Here is a 21,984-nt window from a genome sequence, read left to right on the forward strand (position 1 = left end):
TTAATTAAGAAACACAATCATGACTACCCTAAACTAGACCTACACCTAGCCTCTCTTATGAAGACAAAAAGTAAATTGAGAAGAGTAATTTTGGCACCCAATAAGGGCCAAAACTAGCAGCCATTAGAAGATGGTGAGAGGTTCTCATTTTTACTACACTCTTCTTTACATTATTCTTATGCTTATCTCAAAACTCTCTCAACATAAAATTGTTTTATGCATATATTTTGTTCTAAAATCTAATATTTCCACAAGATTACTAGTGTAGTAATAATATGAATATTAGAATCAATATTTAAGGTAACTAATATTATTATCTAGTTATTAATAATATTAGCATTGTGGGATAGTCTTGGGTGCAACTAAGAGGAGTGTCTCTATGCTTGAGACTTGAAGATCTTGGAGGATCATCCCATATTATTTGAGCTCAAGAACAAGTGAAAGTAGGATACCTTACTTGTGCCCATATCGAACCATTTAACAATGTAAGGAACATTGTTTTCTTCTTTATCCGTTTTATTTTGTTATGCATGTAACTAGATCCACATAAATATAAATTATAAATAATTTATAAAATGATTAGATGAGTCTAATATGGGTATATGAACCTAACAAAACAATCCCCCCAAATACACGGCCAACTGGCGGTGGTCAACCCGCCGGTCAACAACCACGGCTCGACCTCGGTCAACGGTCACAGTCATGTCAACGGCCTTATATACGGGTCAAGGTCAAACGTAAACAATTGATATTAGATGATTAGATATCTTACCGAAATTAATTATCGCAAGGTGAAAAACTCCGTCTTAAAGTTGTCTCACAAAAGCTCTCCTCACAATTGTATTTAAGTTTTTGAAGAAAAATAATTAAAATTGTGAGGCATATGGTTGGTATTTATATAAGTTGGTAGGAGAAGCAGTAAGGTTCTAGGAAAGTCTATTTAATAATAAAATAAGGAAAATATCATAGATACCACCTTCCTTCTTCTTGGTCCCCCACCGTGGCCCTACACGGCTCACCACACTGTCTAATGTGGACCCCACTATGTCTTATTTGCTTATTTTATTTTAATTCTTTCCTATTACGACTACTACTTGTTATTTATTATTCCACTTAATATTTATTCATCTTATTATTTATTTAAGACTACCCACATAAATATAAATATAAACATAAACTATTAATTAAAATACGGAGTATTACAGTCTTCCCTCCTTAAAAAGAACTTCGTCCCGAAGTTCACCGCTTCTTACTACTCAACCAACCAAACAATTTATGATCGAACACACATTTAGATAAATTACCAACAGAAATGGTCACAACTAACGAGGTGTTATATTCTACCCCCGTAAAAAAGTGTTACGTCCTCGTAACTAACATACCTTATACGAACAAATGAGGATACTTCTCCGTCATCTCATTTTCAACCTCCCATGCAGCTTCCTCAACATTATGAGTAGACCATAAAACTTTTACCAAAATGACCTCACTATTTTTAGTTTTCCGCACCTTTCTGTCTAAAATCTCCTTAGCCACCTCCTTATAAGACAAATTCTCATCCAATTCGACTGTCTCGACTTCTAACACATGAGTAGGATCACTCACATACTTCCTTAACTGTGAAACATGAAAAACATTGTGAACTCTTGTCAATGCTGGTGGATGTGCAAGACGATATGCCACTTCACCAATTCTATCTAAAATCTCATAAGGTCCAATGTACTTCTGACTCAACTTTCCTCTCTTACCAAACCTCATCACCCCCTTCATTGGTGATACTTTTAACAACACTTTGTCTTCTACAGCAAACACAATCTCAGTCCTCTTCAGGTTTGCATAACTCTTCTGTCGATCTTGTGCAGCTCTCATCTTTTCTCTAATTATATGTACTTGCTTAATCATCTGCTGAATCAATTCAGGACCCAATGTCACAGCTACAATGACATCATCCCAACAAACTGGACTCCTACACTTCCTCCCATACAAAGCTTAAAACGGTGTCATCCCAATACTAGCATGATAACTATTGTTATAAGAAAATTCTATTAGATCCAACCTTTTTTTCCCATGATCCTCCAAATTCCAAAACACAAGCTCGTAACATGTCCTCTAAAGTCTGAATAGTTCTCTCCGTCTGTTTATCTGTAGCTGGATGAAATGCAGTGCTCATTTTCAAAGTCGTACCCATACACTCGTGCAATTCTTGCCAAAACTTAGAGATAAACCTCGAATCACGATCAGAAACAATATCCTTAGGAATTCCGTGTAACCTCACGACATTCTTAACATATGCTCTAGCTAACTCAGCCTTACTCCAAGTATCCTTCATTGGAATAAAGTGTGCTATCTTAGTCTAACGATCTACTATCACCCAAATCATATTATTCCCTTTTTGAGTATGAGGTAAACCAACGATAAACTCCATAGAAATACTCTCCCACTTCCATTCAGGTACATCCAAAGACTGTATTTTCCCTTGTGGTCTCTTATGCTCACCTTTTCACCCTTTGGCAAGCCAGGCATCTAGAAACAAACTCAGTAACTTCCTTTTTCATTCCTGGCCACCAAAACGTCTTCTTTAAATCCTTCTACAACTTATCTCCTCCAGGGTGCACAGAATATGGTGTAGAATGTGCTTCTGTCAAAATCTTTCTTTTCAATTCCTCGTTATCAGGTACGCACCATCTTCTATCGAATCTCAAACCTCCACCTACCCTTACAACAAATCGTGACGGCACGCCTTCCTCCACGACCGCACGCCACTTCTCCAACTTCGTATCTCCTTTCTGTTTCTCTCGGATTTCCGCATACAGTTCTGGTTTAATCGTCAGGTCTCCAATTGAATCCCCTTTCCTTATTACACAAATTCCCATTTCCTTTAATTCATCTTGCAACCTAACCCGCGGCATAGCTAAACATAAAGCATGAACCGACTTCCTACTCAAAGCATCTGCTACTACACTAGCCTTCCCTTCATGGTAAATTATCTCCATATCATAATCCCCAATCAATTCTATCCACCTCCTTTGTCTCATATTAAGCTCCTTTTGAGTGTAAATATACTTAAGGCTCTTATGGTCAAAAAATACCTTAAAAGTAGCTCCATATAAATAATGCCTTCATAACTTAAGAGCAAACACGACCGCCCCTAACTCCAGATCGTGCGTTGGGTAATTTTTTTCATATGGTCTCAGCTGTCTCGATGCATAGGCGATTACTCTCCCTCTTTGCATTAGCACACATCCCAATCCATTTTTCGAAGCATTAGTATACACCTCAAAATCCTCACTCCCTTCTAGTAAAGCTAATATAGGTGTTGTGGTTAAACGCTCCTTCAAGGTTAGAAAACCTATTTCACAATTCTCATCCCACTTGAACCTATTCTCCTTTCTCATCAAAGCAGTCAAAGGCTTAGCTAACTTAGAGAAATCCTTCACAAACCTCCTGCAGTAGCCAGCCAATCCCAGAAAACTTCGCACATCTTCCACATTCTTCGGTTTCTCCCACATAGTTATCGCTTCGATCTTACCTGGATCAATCGACACTCCCTCCTTTGACACTACGTGTCCCAAAAATGCTACTTTATTCAACCAAAACTCACACTTACTCAACTTAGCATATAAATGATTCTCCCTCAAGGTTTGCAAAATGATTCTTAAATGCTTCTTCTGCTCCTCTTTATCCTTAGAGTACCCCAATATGTCATCAATAAAGACTACTACAAACTGATCAAGATAAGGACTAAACACCCTATTCATCAAATCCATAAATACTGCAGGTGCATTAGTCAAACCAAAAGGCATAACTAAAAACTCGTAATGCCCATACCTCGTCCTAAAAGCAGTCTTAGGCACATGTTCCTCCTTAACTCTCAACTGATGGTATCCCGACCTTAGATCAATTTTAGAGAAAACTCCAGCTCCACTCAAATGATCAAATAAGTCATCAATCCTAGGCAAAGGATATCTATTCTTAATTGTTACACTGTTCAGCTCTCTGTAATCTATACACAATATCATACTCCCATCTTTCTTCTTAACAAATAAAACTAGCGCTCCTCAAGGCGACACACTTGGTCTTATATAACCCTTCTAAAACCTTAAGCCAACACCTCCTCTCCGTAATTCAAATCCGACACATACTCAGCTAACTCCATTAATCTGTTATGATAATCTTCCATGGTAATCTCCTCTGTCATTTTGAATGAATCAAACCCCGGCCTCATCTTACTCCTAACATGTTCAGGTACAAACGTGCCCCTCAAAGTATCCTTAAATCCTTTCCCTGAGACAAAGGGTTCATCACTCTCCTTCAATGCCTCCCTAATCACTGCCTTGTTGCGGTTCCACCACAACCCAGCCTTTCCTTTCAAGTAGTGTGCAGCTTGATCTACTTGCAATTCCTCAGGACAGTTCAAGACTTCGAAAAGATTGTCAAACTCCCTACACCAATCTCCCAGCAATGACGGTTCACCAAGTCCATCATACTTCATTGGGTTATGACGAGCAATATCAACACTCATCTTAGCAGGATCCTTTGTCGCAGTCTTTTATTGTAAAGCAGCAGTCAGCACATCATTGGTTGTAATGAGCCTATTGATCTCTTCCTGAGTCATAACTGTGGATGTAACTTTCTTGGGTGCCATTTGGGTTCTAAAAAGATAAAATAAGAAACATAAGTTTCCGTTCTAAGTAGTTTTGGGTATTAGGTAGAAGATAAAATTTCCTGCATACAAAAGAATGTGTGATTGATCGAGCTGGCCTTGCCCGACTAACCACGAAATCACGGCATACATGACATCTCGGCCTTACGGCATCACGGCCTCACGACCTATTCTCTTTCTTTTTCGCGATTGATTATTTTTAATACATGTTTAGTCTTTAATTCATACAGTCTCATAATTCTATGCATACTGGCTCAGGGCAACACATTCCACATATCTCTAGACAGGAAATTTACTAAACATGTAATTCACATATACACAATCAATTCATGTGAAGATGCAACAATCCATTATGTATATTTCTCCATCTCATGCCATTTATGATATTTCAAAAAAAATTTCATGCGTATTAATGCTATGAATTAAAACAAACTCAAAATAATTTTCAATCATCACACTGCCATTATATAGGCCACACGCCTATCACCCATACATAGGCCACACGCCTATTACCTCCATCTGTTTCAAAATTTCTTACCTTCCGTTCTCATTCTGCAAATAAAATTATTACTTCTCGCAACTTCAAGACACAATTAGACCCTTAAGGTAAAGCATCCACGCTAACCACCCTTCTCTCTCTTTATCCTTCCTCGAGGTGACCGGTTCAAGAGTGAAAAGGGCCAGATCAAGGACGTCTCCCTAACCTAGAATATGGGCTCCTAAACAGTTTCTACCCCGGGTTCATTTTATTAGACTCATCCTAAGTTCATTAAATTCATTTTTTTAGGCCTTAGGATCGTTCGCTCTGATACCACTTTGTAACACCCCCATTTATTTAAGAGCCTTTAGCTAGACATTCCCAAATAAATAAAGGCGTCACCATCTCAGTAGCCTGAGGTAGTAAGTATAAAGACAAACAATACAAAAGTACTTTAAGACGATATATTTTTAAAGTGCCTCAAAAGAGTTTATTACAAATATCCAACTTGGTAAATAATTATTATAGAGTACATAAACAACTCGCAGCGGAATTAAAAAAAAATAATGTCTGAATATTAATAAGGTGATCTCTAGACTCGAGTGATCTCATCCCAAAAATCCCCTCTAAGCATCCAGCACTTCTCATAAGTTAACCTGAAATCAATCTGCTCCCCATTATGGTTCATCACAGGTGTTCACGAATACACAGTCAACCACGAGGTTGAGTAGGATAACCAAACAACAATAACAATAATGATAATACGTTAGCCTGCATCACAATCAACGAACCAAACCAAGATCATCGTGCTCATACACGCACGGCACACACACGCACCATACGGTGAAATCCAATCCGCCACCACACACGGTGTACTGCTCAGGTCCATGGCCCACTCCTAACGCCACCATGCCTGTCCGACCATCATACGTACAGTTTCACGACACTTACACATCCCCGTGCCTGACCGACCAAACAATCTCAACAACAATGCTAGTCTCAATGCCAATCTTTCACAATCTCTTAATAATAGAGAACCAAGCAACAAGATAATAATATGATCATAAGACAACAATGATTTCAATATTCTTAAGACAATAATTACGACAATGTGCTCAACACGACGATTGCAACAATAATTCATCTTCTAACAATTATTCAATTACCAATATAGTAAAGTTGAGTAGTTAACCTACCTCTTAACAAATCTTCTCAATTAAGCAAATAAATCAAAAAGCCTCTTCAATAAATTCACCACCTAAACAATGATTGAATTATGTATAATTATTAACTAATTTTATTAATAAATTTAAGATGTAAATTACCTAAAACAAATCCTGCAAAACTCCACAAACAATCCCCCCAAATACACGGCCAACCGACGGTGGTCAACCCGCCGGTCAACAGCCACGGCTCGGCCTCGGTTAACGGTCACGGTCACGGTCAACGGCCTTAATACAGGTCAAGGTCAAACGTAAACAATTGATTGATATTAGATGATTAGATATCTTACCGAAATTAATTATCGCAAGGTGAAAAACTCCGTCTTAAAGTTGTCTCACAAAAGCTCTCCTCATAATGGTATTTGCGTTTTAAAATAAGAATAATTATAATTGTGAGGCATATGTTTGGTATTTATATAAGTTGGTAGGAGAAGTAGGAAGGTTCTAGGAAAGTCTATTTAATAATAAAATAAAGAAAATATCTTAGAGCATAGATAACACCCAAACCAAATACCACCTTCCTTCCTCTTGGTCCCCCCACCGTGGCCCTACACGGCTCACCACACGGTCCAATGTGGACCCCACTCCGTCTTATTTTCTTATTTTATTTTACTTATTTCCTATTACGACTACAACTTATTATTTATTATTCCACTTAATATTTATTCATCTTATTATTTATTTACGACTACCCACATAAATATAAATATAAATATAAACTATTAATTAAAATACGGAGTATTACACTTCCGCTGTTGTGTCGTGACATTTTTATTTATTCAGTTGGATTTTGGTTTGGAAAAGTTGTTTTGTACCTTTCAGTTTTGGTTTGAATGAAATCACTTTAAACTATTTACTTAAAGTATGTTCTTTGATGATGTATTTGATATACTTTACCTCGGGCAACCGAGATGGTAGCATTCTGATACATTAGGTGGTCTTGGTAAGACACCTTGGTGTAAGGGGGTGTTACAAAGTGGTATCTGAGCGACGATTTTGGAACCTGTAACTAATGAACCAAATGAACTTAGAGAGTCAAACTAAAATGAACCTGGGTAGGAGTTATTAGGAGGTAATGCAAAGACTTGGGAGACGTCCTAAAGTCGCGAACTCGCCCTACAACTTTGAACCGGTCACTATGGGGTGTCATGTGGATCGCTATGTATTTACTATTCTTAATATGAATATGTTGGATGGATATGTGGTTCAATGGATGATTTGGAAGAAAGGATGAGAAGTAATTGTTGCAAGATAATGTGAGTGGTTGTTTAAGCATGATTATGTGATTAAAGTGGATAATAATGTTGTTTGTGATATTAATAACATGTGAATAGGAGTTGTTGTATACGTATGTTTTGTTGTTACGAAAAGTTGTAAAGTTAAAGGCATGCAGGTAGTAAAAATCGTTAGCATGGGTCGATCGAGTAGGGGAAACTCGATCGAGTAGGGTGGACACGATCGAGTGGGCTGAGCTCGATCGAAAGGTAGTATATGTATACGTTGGGTAGTGGCTACTATTTTGTGCAACTCGATCGAGTAAGGGGAGTATTCGATCGAGTGTCTGCTACTCGACGGAGTACGTATGTGACTCGAACGAGTATGTTTTATGTCAGTTCTGGTCAGGTTCTGAAGTTGGGGTACTCTCATCGAGTAGGTGGGTAAATAGATCGAGTGACCTCTACTCGATCGAGTATGCATGGCTCGATCGAGTAGCTTCTGTGCGGGTCATATTTGCTTTGAGGTGTAGGCTATGTGCTTACGTTTATATCCCTCTTATAGCTCAAAGATATGCCGCTGAAGAGGTCAGCTATGTATGCTAGGGCTCAAGAGATGTGTTTTGACGAGATTGACAAGATTCTTGAGCATTAGGATGCACTTACTGAAGCCCTCAGGAAGTTTGGGAAAGATAAGGATGTCGGGGTAGACATTGCCAAGATGAGCACTACGATATCCCGCTTCAATCCAATGAACTATAGGGGTACAGGTGCGCCAACTTCGCTCGACAACTGGCACCGTGAGATGGAGAATATCCTTGGGGTGGTTCATTGTCACAAAGCGTTTAAGGTATAACAAGCAGCGTTCTACCTGAGAGATGCAGCGGGGGAGTGGTGGGACAAAATGAGAGAGAGTGCCCTTGACCTCTATCTGAAGCAGGGCAAGCCTGTTATTCCGTGGACCGAGTTCAAAAGAGCTATGAGAAAGGAGTTTGTTCCGGAGCATGATCGCAGTAAGATGCGGGAGGAGTTCGATTCTTTCAAGATGACCTCAGATATGACAGTGGCAGTGTATTATCATAATTTTAACGAGAAATCAAGATATGCTGAGGATATGGGGCTGAGTCACGAGAACTTAGCACTTTGGTTTGAGAAGGGGTTGACTTATCAGATCATGGAGAAGCTACTGGTTGGGGTCCTTAACGATGTTAAGGAAGTTTATGAGAGAGCAGGACATACTTAGAAGTTTGTCGAAATGGCCAAGGAAAACAAAGAGAGGGGTCCGGAAAAGAGAAAGGCTGAGAGTGATTGTGGTGGCCAGTCTAGTTACAAGAGAGGTAACAACAATCAGGCAAAGGCTTATTCTTCGGAATCAGGTTTTAGTGGTGGATCTTCTTATGGGCGTGGTCAAGGTAGTAGGAACAGTTGGGGTATCTCGTGCTTCAACTGTGGCGGTATGGGTCATAAGAGGCATGAGTGCACTAGTTCAGGGGGAGAGGTTTTCAGAAACCATCACAGGGGAGCTTTTCGCAGGGTCTGACACAGAGTCATGCTAGCAACCGACCAACTGGGTCATTGAATAATCACGGAGGGCAGAGTAACAATAACGGTGGGTTCAACCGCAATGACGGTAATTCTTATCATAAACCAGCGGCTAATAACAATCAGGGGTCAGCTGCCAAGCCTTCTACATCAGCTAGTACAGTACAAGGGGGTGGACAAAAGACTAGTGGAAAACTGTTTATGATAGATAAGAAAGCTGCTAAGGATGATGTACATGTGATCACCGGTACCTTTCTTGTTAACGATGTTTCTACCTTTGTTTTGTTTGATTCGGGGGCGTTACACTCTTTTGTATCGTCGGGCATGCTAAGTCTATGGGTTCGAGAGAGTTTGAGTCTGCAAAAGATGAAGTTTTTATACCGTCAAGTGAGTCAGTGTCTTGCGGGATGTTATATAAAGGGGTATCCATGATAGTTGGGCAGGTTGATCTTCCAGTGGATTTGTTAGAATTTCCTATGGATGGATTGGTTGGGTAAATACAAGGATAAAATAGACTGTCACGAAAATAAAGTTTCTTTGAGAGGTCATAAGGGAGTTAGTGTTTCTTATCGTTGGTTTGTTGTTAAACCCAACGTTAAAATGATTGCAACGGTGACATTGATGTGGATATAGACCCAATAGAAGAAGTTGTGCTCGACCTAGAGGACCAAGCAAGACCAAGCCCGAGTAATACATTTTTTATGCGCAAAGATTGGATGGGCTCAAATAAAAGAAAGGAAATATGTGCGATTGAGGCTCAAGACCCGCAAGAACTTTGATGACGTGTAAGAATAAGAGGAATGCCGTGTGGGAACAAGAGAAAGAGCCGAAATGTGGCGGCACCAAGGGGGGGAGAATCCAATTTTATATTTTTGCATTTTCAAACTAGTTTGAATAAAATTTGACAAAAGGGTCTAGGTTGTGAGTTCTATGTGTTCATTCATCCTAGAACTCACAAATCTACATTTAATGCTTGCTTGGAGGCCAAGGCTTTTGTCCTATATAAAAGACCTAGCCTCCTCATTTGTAAATCATCCAAGAATTAAAAAAAACCTTTTAGAGAGAGAAACTTGTGTTTCAATCATTTCAAAGAGTCGATGCTTTCGAGTCTTGCCTTGAACTAAGGACGTGCCCCGCAGTTTAAGTCGAATTACTTGACGCGTTTTCGAGTAATTCCCCATTGTTATCGCTATAGATCTAGTGATAGCAAATATCCCATTGGATCGATTTCTTCACAAGAAATCGAAACAAATATCCTTTTATTCTTGCACAACATAAACACAAAAACTAAACAAAAAGACTTCCGCTTCGCCAATATCACGCCAAGTGACACGAACTGGTCGGGTTGCACCTAGTGCATTCGGATCTTTCGCCTCACTTGATTTCACAATTCAATCTTCCGTTCCGTATACGCATCAAGTGGTATCAGAGCTTCGGCTCTTGTTCACCCCAAAAAAATCAAGACGTTCCTAAGAAAGTCCAAATCAATTAGTAGTTGAATATCCAATCGCGATTGGTATTCAAAGGTTAAACTAAACGAGGTAGTTGAGGTTTAATCGGTTGGATCTTTAAGGCACGGATTGAACGAAAAAAAAAAAATCCCTGTTCACGTGGTACTGTTCATCTTCAAAAAAAAAAAAACATTACCAAACATGAACTTCGACGATCCCAACTTTCTCAAAAATCTTCAAAAGGCCTTAAAAAATTTACAAGAAAATGATCCCAAGTGGATGCCGAGACGAGAAGGAGCCGTCGAAGAGTTCAAAATCAGTGAACTACCCGAGTTCACGGGAGGCATAGATCCCGAGACTTATCTTGAATGGGAAAGACAAATAGATCGGATGTTCGAACTTATGGATCTTGATGGCGAACAATGTTGCAAGTACGCCATTTTGAAATTAAGAAATGGGTCTTCATTATGGTATGAAAGCTTTAAGACCAGGAGAGTTCGAGCCGGAAAAGCAAAGATAACATCATGACACGTGCTTAAACTCAAATTACGAAAAAGATATGTCCCCGCAACACATAGGCTCACGACCTATCGTAAGATTACCGATCTTACCCAAGGAAGGCTAAGTGTCCTAGAGTACATCAACGAGTTCGAAAATCTAGCCTTGATGGGAGATTTGGTGGAGGATGAGGACATAAGGATGGCACGTTTCCTACGCGGTCTAAACCGTAGCATCGCCAACGCCGTCGAGTTACAAAATTACTCGGATTTCGACACCTTGTGTAATCTGTGTCTCAAAGTGGAAGCACAAGCAAAGGCGAAGGTGACAACCACCTATGGTGAGAGTAGTCGGAATTGGAAGAACGAGAACAACTCGAGGACAAGCGTAACGGGCAATATCAGCGGGCCCAAAATAACTCCCGCCTCCAGTTCTTCTACTAAACTGCCCGCCTCGAAGGAAAATAGCTACACGCAAATTCGGTGTTTCAAATGCCAAGGGTTTGGGCATTTCAAGAATGCGTGCCCAAATCAGCGGACAATCACACTAAGAGAGGTCGTGGATTGTCGTGACGAGTTGTTTGAAGAAGAAGAGAGAACCGAGGGCATTTTTAACCTAGAAGGAGAAGAGGAAGAGGCACACGTCGGGAATGCCGAGGACTACGTCGCTCCTAGTTATGATTGTGCTTTGGTTCTCCGGACCTTGCAAGCCCAATCTTCGCCCGTTGAAACAGAGCAGCGAAGTCAAATATTTACACCAAGTGCCAAGTGAAAGACAAATGATGTAGCTTAATCATTAACGGAGGCAGTTGCACCAACGTCGCCTCGAGCGAAATGGTGGAGAAGTTAAAACTACCCACAACGTCTCACCCAAAGCCGTATGCCCTGCATTGGCTTGATGACGGGAACAAGGTAAAAATCACTAAGCAAGTAAAGGTGGCACTAACCACGGGATCTTACAACGACGATATCCTATGCGATGTTGTGCCAATGGAAGCATGTCATGTCCTATTAGGACGACCATGGCAGTATGACCGGGATGTGGTGCATCGCGGTCGAAGCAACGAATACGAGTTGGTGAGTAAGGGTAAAAGGATTATCTTTAAACCAATGACGCCTAGTGAAGTGCGTTCCATGAGTGCCAAGCGTGGAAGGACCGCTAGCATGACCATGCTTGCTAGTGAGAAAGAAGTGAACGAGGCCATTGTCAATGGCAACCAAGTCTACCTGATGGTGGTCAATGATACTCCTAGAAATGGAGACAAGGATGGACGATTAACCTCGCTCTTGGAGGAGTTCAAGGATGTCTTCCCCGAGGAACTACCCGCTGGTTTACCACCTATTCGTGGGGTCGAACACCAGATCGATCTCCTACCCAAAGCTCCCTTACCAAACAAGGCTGCCTACCAGTGCAATCCAATGGAAACCAAGGAATTACAATGACAAATCGAGGAGTTAATGGAACGAGGCTATGTGCGCGAGAGTGTAAGTCCATGCGCCGTCCCCACGCTACTTGTTCCGAAAAAGGATGGAACGTGGCGAATGTGCATTGACGGTCGAGCCGTGAACAACATCACTATCAAGTATCGATTTCCAATCCCGAGACTCGATGACATGCTCGATGAATTACATGGGTCCGAGATCTTCACTAAATTTGATTTGAGGAGTGGCTATCACCAAATTCGGATGAGAGAAGGGGACGAGTGAAAAACCGCGTTTAAAACTAAGCATGGATTATACGAGTGGATGGTTATGCCATTCGGCTTGACGTATGCTCCAAGTACCTTTATGCGACTCATGAACGAAATACTCAAGCCATTCTTAGGCAAATTCGTGGTCGTTTATTTGGACGACATTTTGATTTACAGCCGGAGCATGGATGATCATTTCAAACACCTTCGCAAGGTGTTCAACACACTTCGAGAACAGCAACTCTATGGAAAAAAGGAGAAGTGTTCATTCTTAGTCGAGAGCGTTATCTTTCTTGGCTACAAGGTTTCTAAGGACGGAATTTCAGTCGATCAATCCAAGATCGAAGCAATCAAGTCATGGCCTATTTCCAAGACTGTCACGGAAGTCCGATCCTTTCACGGACTCACGTCGTTCTATCGGAGGTTCATTCGGGACTTTAGCACCATCACTAGTCTTATCACCGAATGTACGAAGAAGGGAACTTTCGTATGGACCCCGGCTGCTCAAAGGGCATTCAAAACAATTATCCAAAAACTTTGTGAGGCACCGTTATCGGCACTCCCAGATTTCACCCAACCATTCGAGGTGGAATGTGACGCAAGCGGTGTTGGAATTGGAGCCGTGCTAGTACAAGGAAAGCGACCCATCGCTTACTTCTCCGAGAAACTGAACGGAGCCAGGCGCAACTACTCGACATACGACAAGGAATTCTATGCAATCGTGAGAGCTCTTCAACATTGGAGTCACTATCTTCGGCCGAGTCATTTCATCCTACACTCGGACCACGAATCGCAAAAACACATAAATGGACAACAAAAGTTGAACGCAAGACATGCCAAGTGGGTGGAATTCTTACAATCTTTCCACTTTTCCTCAAAGTACAAAACTGGCAAAAGTAATGTGGTGGCCGATGCTCTCTCACGACGATACTCATTATTGAATGTGCTCGATGTCCGCTTACTTGGATTTGAGGCATTAAAGGATTCCTACGAGCACGATCCCGACTTTGGGGGAACCTTAGAGACTTGCAAAACCGGGACTCATGATGAGTTCATTATTCAAGATGGCTTCCTCTTCAAGGGTAATAGACTTTGCATTCCAAAACTTCCAACTCGAGAACTCCTTATTCGAGAAGCTCATGGAGGTGGACTTGGAGGGCATTTTGGGGTAAACAAAACCGTGGATATCCTCAAAGAACATTTTTATTGGCCGCAACTGCAAGGAGACGTATAAGAGATAGTACGAAAATGTGTCACCTGTCACATGGCCAAAAGCAAATTCCAACCTGGGGAATACATACCCTTGCCTATCCCATGCCGGCCTTGGGAAGATATATCAATGGATTTCATTGTGGCATTACCCCCAACGCAGAGAGGCAAATATGCGATCATGGTGGTGGTCGACCAATTTTCTAAGATGGCCCATTTTATCGCGTGTCACAAGACTGGCGACGCTAGCAATGTGGCAGATTTGTACTTTCGAGAAGTCATGCGTCTCCACGGAATCCCGAGGACGATCATCTCCGATCGAGATTCCAAGTTCCTAAGCTACTTCTCGAAAACGCTCTGGAAAAGAGTGGGAACCAAACTCTTGTTCAACACCTCTCGTCATCCTCAGACGGACGGACAAACGGAGGTAACAAATCGCACTCTTGGAACGAAGCTGCGATGTCTCGTGAGCAAAACTCAGAAAGATTAGGACTTAAAACTCGCTCACGCCGAGTTCGCATATAACCGCTCTCCAACGTATGCGACAAAGCACTCTCCATTTGAGGTCGTATATGGCATAAACCCGTACTTACCACTAGACCTCATTCCCCTACCCAAGGATAAACTCATTCACAAGGATGCTAAGTCCAAACTAAAATCAATGATCAAGCTGCATGACCAAGTCCGGGCGAGAATCAAGAAAATTATTGAAGTATACAATCGCAAGGCAAAAAAGAACCGCCGACCAAGATGTTTCAGCGAAGGAGACCTTATGTGGGTGCACCTAAGGAAGGACAAGTTTCCGAACAAACGTAAAAACAAACTCATGCCACGTGCGGAAGGTCCTTACAGGGTAATATCAAAGGTAGGCGACAATGCGTACAAGATCGAACTACCCGGAGAATATGGAGTACACGCTACCTTCAACATCGGGGATCTATCTCCTTACGTCGATGACGATGGAATCAAGAAATTGAGGGCAATTCTTTTTCAAGAGGGAGGAGATGATGCGGATATAGACCCAATAGAAGAAGTTGTGCTCGACTTAGAGGACCAAGCAAGACCAAGCCCGAGTAATACATTTTTTATGCACAAATATTGGATGGGCTCAAATAAAAGAAAGGAAATATATGCGATTGAGGTTCAAGACCCGCAAGACCCTTGATGCCGTGTGGGAATAAGAGGAATGCCGTGTGGGAACAAGAGAAAGAGCCGAAATGTGGCGGCACCAAGGGGGGGAGAATCCAATTTTATATTTTTGCATTTTCAAACTAGTTTGAATAAAATTTGACAAAAGGGTCTAGGTTGTGAGTTCTATGTGTTCATTCATCCTAAAACTCACAATTCTACATTTAATGTTTGCTTGGAGGCCAAGGCTTTTGTCCTATATAAAGGACCTAGCCTCCTCATTTGTAAATCATCCAAGAATTAAGAAAAGCTTTTTAGAGAGAGAAACTTGTGTTTCAATCTTTTCAAAGAGTCGATGCTTTCGAGTCTTGCCTTGAAATAAGGACGTGCCCCGCAGTTTAAGTCGAATTACTTGACGCGTTTTCGAGTAATTCCCCATTGTTATCGGTATAGGACTAGTGATAGCAAATATCCCATTGGATCGATCTCTTCACAAGAAATCGAAACAAATATCCTTTTATTCTTGCACAACATAAACACAAAAACCAAACAAAAAGACTTCCGCTTCGCCAATATCACGCCAAGTGACACGAACTGGTCGGGTTGCACCTAGTGCATTCGGATCTTTCGCCTCACTTGATTTCACAATTCAATCATCCGCTCCGTATACGCATCAGACATTGAAGTCTAACTTGAGGTAGGGTGTCCTTTGATTCTATGCCATGTGAAATATTATTGTATGGTAGAGACGACGGTATATGAGATACCAGTGGTGAGAGAGTTTCCAAATGTTTTTCCAGAGGAGATAACGGGTTTACCACCAAAGAGAGAGATAGATTTCAGTGTAGAGTTGAAACCAGGGATGACACTGATCTCTAAGGCCCCATACCATATGGGTCCTAAGGAGTTGGAGGAGCAGAAGAAACATTTGAATGATTTGGTGGAAAAGGGGTACATTAGACCTAGTGTATCGTCGTAGGGTGCACCAGTTTTGTTTGTGAAGAAGAAAGATGTGAGCTTGAGGTTGTGTAGCAACTATAGGGAGCTGAACAGTGTTACAGTGAAAAACAAGTATCCTTTACCAAGGATAGATGATCTTTTTTACCAGTTGAGTGGGGTCGGAGTGTTTCCAAAGAATGATCTGAGATCGGGGTACCATCAGGTGAGGATTTGGGATGCAGACATATCAAAGACAACATTTCGATCAAGGTATGGTCATTATGATTATGTGGTGATGCCGTTTGAGTTATCTAATGCGCCGGCAGTGTTTATGGATTTGATAAACCAGGTTTTCATCAGTTCTTGGATCACTCATGGTGGTGTTTATAGATGACACGAGTACAATAGAAGATCAGTTTTGGATGAGTGGGCGCCCTCATATAAAAACTAGTGCCTATTGCCTCTGTTGGTCACTACGTGGGTGGTTACAAGTAAGGGTGAATGATATAGGCAATGTTGTGTGTTTGCATGAATGACATGGTTGTGGTTAGACTCTTGCATTATATGAATTTCACATGTGTACGAAAGTTGAATTCTTAGATTAGTGCGAATAGCGTGTTTTGAAAATTATTAACATGTATTGGTGTGTGGTTAATAGCTTCAATCTTTGCATCGCATTGTGTGTTAATTGAATACCTAGTAATGTCCTTGAACATGTATGAGTAAAGGATAGATGCTAGTGGAGTAGCCACTAGTATTACGGTAGTGCACCATAGATGATGAGTAGAACAACATATGAAGTAACTCGGAACGAGTCACTAATAGACGGTGGAATCTCGAACCTTGTATTGTCTTGAAAGAAATTAATCGATGAGTTCTATTGAAATTTAGACCTAACGGAATAACTTGACCGAGTGCGAGTACCAACTCGGCCAACTAAGCAAGAACTCGACCGAGTGGACCCGGTTCCAGGAGGTAATTCATTCTGGCAAAAACCGTCACTTGACCGAGTGGGTCATCCACTCGACAGAGTGGAATCGTACTCGACCAAGTACACTCGACACTCGACCGAGTAGGTTCACATGGGCTGGACCGCTCGGCTAAGGGCTCTTATTATTCCCCAATTCTTCATTCTTATCTTCATCTCTTTCCTCCCCAAAAATTCCCAAAAACCTCCGTTGTTGTTCTATTTTTCTTGGAATTCATCCTATTTCTCCACTTTTCTCTTCTAATCCCACTAATTAGTCAAGGTAAGCATGTTCATCTTCTTCCATCTTTTTCCCCAATTTGAGTTTCCTTAGATCTAATCTTAAATCCTTTGAGTTTTGTTAATTAGTCGTTCATTTTACTTTATTCATGATACTAGTAAGCTTTTTACACAATTGTTGTTGATAAAAATCAAATTTTTGTAGAAAATTTTTGTCCACCATTGTAGAACTCGAATTTGGTGTTCTTGGGTCAATGTTGGATTTTGGTTATTGTTGTTGTGTATAGTTGGACAAGAAAGGCTTAGCTTTTGTTGTCATGAATGGATCTTGTATAATATGTGTAAATTTCGTCCTAAAACCCCGTCTTAAATTTTCGAATTCTAGACAAGTCATGCCCAAATTTTGAATTTTCATGAACAAAGCTTAGTATTAATTACTTTATAAGACCACTATCTTGATTGATGATGTAGTAGGTAAGCCAAAATGGAATCAACTTTTGTCTTAAAACTTGGGTGAAAATTTTCTCAACTCCTTCTAGAACCCCCATGAACAAAGCATTTTATACCTCAAAGGTAATTTTCCTATGTTGTGGAACTGAGAATTTTATCAATGTTACTATCTTATAAGAGGGATCAATAGAAATTTTTTCTCAAACTCTTTAAAATTCGGCACTAACCTTATTAATTTTTTTATCTATTCATACTCACTACTTGTGTTACTACCTACGTGTTCAAATTAAAGAATTTCTTATGACAAAGAAGCATTTCACTCACCCTAGTCCCTTTCAAATTTAGAAAAGCTAAATTTTATTTCCACCAATTTTAACAAAATTCAGTCAACGATAATAATAACATGTAACTCTTTAAGTAAAATTTTAAGGTGTGGTGTGTCATGGTTGAGTTGACAAGTTGGAGGATGGCTATGGATAGTACATGTATTTAAAGTTATCTTTTAAAACCATATTATATCACAAGAGTCTTTAATTTTCGGAAAAGAATTGGTAACATGTGAAAATTTTAATATTTGGTTAAAATCAAAGAAACTACCTTGGAGATTCCTTTCATTAGATGTTCATCAATTTGAGAAGTTGAGAAAATCGTCATTCACATCTAACATTTGCTTCTAATTCTTATCTTTTCCATTTCATATCTTGTGTGTGGTTCTCTTATAGCATGGCAAGGAACGCTAGAACCGGTCGGGCAAGGAATGCTCGCCAACCTCAACAAGAGTCACCGCCCGCTATCACCTTCCCAGACTAGCCATCTATAGCTTTTGGGAGTGAGGAGCACCAGGATAAGTTCGAGGTCCTAGCCACTAGGAGGATGGCCCCAACCAAGTACATGTCGGTAAGTACCTTGGAAGCCCTAGGGATAGAGAAGGAGGTTCATAACATCGTCACGGTTCTTGGATTGGAGGGTTTGTACAAATTGGAGGAGATAAGTTATCACAACCTCACCCTTGAGTTTTTGAGCTCCTTCACCTATGACAAGGAGACCCATAATGTGAGTTTTAGACTCAAGAATACCCCTTTTAACCTAGGTAGTGATGCTTTTTCCGACCATCTAGGGGTGGGTAAGCGAGTTGTGGGTCACCATGACAAGGTTGAGAAAGACATGAAAGCTTCAAAGTATTATCATCTTTACACAAGCAAGGAAAAGGTTAGTGTGAGTAATATGAAGCCTAGTGAAATTGAGCACCCCGTCCTAAAGATTTTCTAACGCTCCTTGACAAACCTCCTATATGGGAGGAAGGACCCGAGCAAACACAACTCCACGGAGGTCTTGATCTTGAGCTCCTACCTTAACCCCCGCCATGAAAGCCGTTTCCACTTCAATGCCATGTCTTTGGTGTGTCATGCCCTTGGGAGGATGGCCGAGGCAGACCAATGCTCCTTAGATTGTGGCGCCTTGGTCGCTCGATTGGCCAAGAACTTTTTGGATTATGAACCGGGGGCGGTGGATGCACCCATGTCCAAGAAAGTGGTATATTTTGATCTTGATTGGTTGAGAGCTAAGTCTTGGGTCGTAGATGGAGAGGAGGACGACACCTACTCTTGGAGGGTGGATGATGAGTGGTATATGAAGCTCCCCACAGGTGAGGACCTACCCCCTGTTGGAGTATATGTCCTCGACAATAGTGCGATCACATTATTAAAACTCATAATAAGAATACGTAAAGGGTTGATTCATTTTTATACATCAACTGATCAACATTAATCGGTAATGACTGGCTGACTAAAGTTTGACATTATTGTCGTTTGACGATGGTGATCAGTTGATCCCTTAAGGTCACACCTAAAGGACAATTCCCTTAATAGATAAAATCAATTAATTGTATGATGATACAGATTAATTAATTCCTTAAAATAGAAAAATTCACGAATGTGAGTAAGAATATGAATCTTATTGTAATTCGATTAAATGAGATTCGTTTTAGTAATTAAGATGTTATATTACTAAAATTTTGTTTATGAAACAATTAAATTAAGAATGAACTATTAATTATAATTGCAATATGTTGTAGATTATATTAACATGGACCATTTTATTTACATGTAATTGGAAATTATTAGTCAATTATTGTATATAATTAAATTAATATATGTAATGATATTTAATTGTTAGATATGCATTAATATTATTAATAACATGTTACATGTTACATGTTACATGTTACATGTTACATGTTACATGTTACATGTTACATGTTACATGTTACTTGTTACATGTTACATGTTACATGTTACATGTTACATGTTACACATTATATGACAAAGTGACAATTGACAAAAATAAAATGGACTCCATATTATAAGGGCCACCGGTTTTATAGAAGGGAAATGGGTGATTTGGTTAAGTTGTTTTACTTAGTGAAAAACATAATCATTACAATACTTAACCTAATCTACACCCTAGTTTATATTGAGAAGAACAATCTAAAAAGAAAAAGAGCATGCATTGGCTCCCTTTTCTCCCTCCTAAAACCGGTTTTCCCCCTCCCCTTTACAAATAGAATTGTTCTTATTTTGTTTATTCATTCTTAGTAAATTCACATCTTACCCTTCTCTCCTTTTCTCTCTAAAAATTAAGTTTTAGACAAGAAAATAAAATTGTTCAAAATCTTATAATTTTAGTTACTAAAAGTAGTAATAGAAAAAAAATAATAAGATTAATTTTAAGGTCACTAATTTATTTATCTAGTTAATATATAAATTAGTATTAAGGGTTTGTCTTGGTGCAATTGAAAGGAGGATCTCACAATATTGAGACTAGGAGGATCATCCATTTATCTTAAGCTCAACAATAAGTAGGGAAGGAGTTCTTACTTCACTACAACAAATCCCTTTCATTTTTGACGCTTATAAAGCCAACTCTCGACGCAAAAAAGCGTCGATAATTATATTCTCGACGCTTCGTAAAAGCGTCAAAATTTTTGCCGTCAGTATTTTTTGACGCTTTTTAGCGTCACCAATATTGACGCATTTATGCGTCAATAATAAAAACAACGTTTTTAAGTGTCATTCTATGGCATAATCACGACGCCAAAATTATATATTCATGACGCTTTTAAGCGTCATTTGTTAATTTTCTGTATAACAAAATTGTATGCATCAATTTTGTTTTACTCATACATCACGATATATATTTAATCAAAGTCCTTGCACTATTGTCGACCAGGGTCGTCGTATAATATTGTAACAAAACCTCCTAATTAATAATAACCAAGAAAATTAGAAAAAACTCATATAATAATTAATTAGTAGCTAGTTACTACAATTATTATATTATTCAACCATGCCAAAATAAAAAGTGTTGAGTAAACTTAATCCAAAATACATATTAAAACTCAGGTACTAGAACAAAAAATCTCTTGATAAAATAATTCGACGCGATAGTTGTAGTAGCAGATAACATTCCATCTCATTATTCCAGCGCGACTTGACCATCTGAAGAATCTGAAACCTACAAATTTCAAACGAGCGTGTCAATTTAGTATTAGGTAATAATTCAGTTTCAGTTTAGTTCATAAAAAGTACAATGATCATGCTAACATAAATGTAATGAAACTGCGAAGCAACATTAGCTAAACATTAACATTAATAGTAGCAACATAAGTGTACAGCTTAAAGATGACAATTCTTTTCTTGATTCGAATTTTTTTCCAAAGAATGACAAATTTAAAGGTCTTAGGATTTTAATCTGGATTGTAGGAGAGCCTTTTTGCTCCGATTGCACTCAGGTAAGCAAATAAGGAGAACTATAGCCTTCCTTTAACTCCATCCAAAAAGTGTTACTCAAAGTAGCTGGGTATCCAAAATAGATGATAAAACAGTTGGCAAACTACTCTCTGAATAAGACCATATATGTAATACACTTGCCAGGGCAGCATCAGCTACTATTGAACTAACCATAACAAAATTATATCGCTGTTGCTATGCTGATGTTCACGAAACGAAAGCCGCCTTAACACACAACAGAGAACAAAACCAGGGAGTCAAATTGCCACTGCTTGAGGCCATAGTTTTTACTGAACGAAATGCTACAAAAAGGTTTCTTGTTCTTTAATCAGAATGCAAGAAGAAGCCAAAGCTGGCTTCATGCTCTAATACTACAAGCAAGCTTGTAATGACTACTATATCACTGAAGGCGTAGAGAAAACCACGACACATATGAGAGGTGACTATTATCTACATTTCTGGGTACTCCCAGGAAGGTTGTGGAATTTCTTAGGTATCAGTGTA

The 21,984-nt window shown here is 39.7% G+C and overlaps 3 protein-coding genes across 3 annotated transcripts; 1 reads left to right on the forward strand and 2 right to left on the reverse strand.

Moving 5' to 3' along the window:
- Window positions 1-1,383: 1,383 nt before the first annotated feature.
- Window positions 1,384-2,523, reverse strand: LOC141613834 (uncharacterized). The gene is made up of 4 exons (XM_074432577.1): window positions 2,434-2,523; window positions 2,057-2,323; window positions 1,754-1,902; window positions 1,384-1,612 (listed from the first exon to the last, which is right to left on the reverse strand). The coding sequence occupies exons 1-4, from the start codon at window positions 2,521-2,523 to the stop codon at window positions 1,384-1,386; spliced, it is 735 nt and encodes a 244-aa protein (XP_074288678.1).
- A 65-nt stretch (window positions 2,524-2,588) lies between these two features.
- Window positions 2,589-3,767, reverse strand: LOC141613835 (putative mitochondrial protein AtMg00860). Its single transcript, XM_074432578.1, has 2 exons — window positions 3,242-3,767; window positions 2,589-2,971 (listed from the first exon to the last, which is right to left on the reverse strand). Exons 1-2 carry the CDS (start codon window positions 3,765-3,767, stop codon window positions 2,589-2,591), a joined length of 909 nt encoding a protein of 302 aa, XP_074288679.1.
- Window positions 3,768-11,902: 8,135 nt separating this feature from the next.
- Window positions 11,903-12,511, forward strand: LOC141613836 (uncharacterized). Its single transcript, XM_074432579.1, has one exon. The coding sequence runs from the start codon at window positions 11,903-11,905 to the stop codon at window positions 12,509-12,511; it is 609 nt and encodes a 202-aa protein (XP_074288680.1).
- Window positions 12,512-21,984: the final 9,473 nt, after the last annotated feature.

This window comes from Silene latifolia, chromosome 11 (assembly GCF_048544455.1).
Source record: "Silene latifolia isolate original U9 population chromosome 11, ASM4854445v1, whole genome shotgun sequence".
Taxonomy (NCBI): Eukaryota; Viridiplantae; Streptophyta; class Magnoliopsida; order Caryophyllales; family Caryophyllaceae; genus Silene; species Silene latifolia.

Coding starts and splice junctions, on each gene's coding strand:
- LOC141613834 (XM_074432577.1), bottom strand. CDS start 2,523: ATGCCTGGCTTGCCAAAGGGTGAAAAGGTGAGCATAAGAGACCACAAG. Junction 1,903..2,056: donor GAGGATCATGGGAAAAAAAG/GTTGGATCTAAT, acceptor TTGATTCAGCAG/ATGATTAAGCAAGTACATAT. Junction 1,613..1,753: donor CCAATGAAGGGGGTGATGAG/GTTTGGTAAGAG, acceptor TTCACAGTTAAG/GAAGTATGTGAGTGATCCTA.
- LOC141613835 (XM_074432578.1), bottom strand. CDS start 3,767: ATGGATTTGATGAATAGGGTGTTTAGTCCTTATCTTGATCAGTTTGTA. Junction 2,972..3,241: donor TTCGAAAAATGGATTGGGAT/GTGTGCTAATGC, acceptor TTTACCATGAAG/GGAAGGCTAGTGTAGTAGCA.
- LOC141613836 (XM_074432579.1), top strand. CDS start 11,903: ATGGTGGAGAAGTTAAAACTACCCACAACGTCTCACCCAAAGCCGTAT.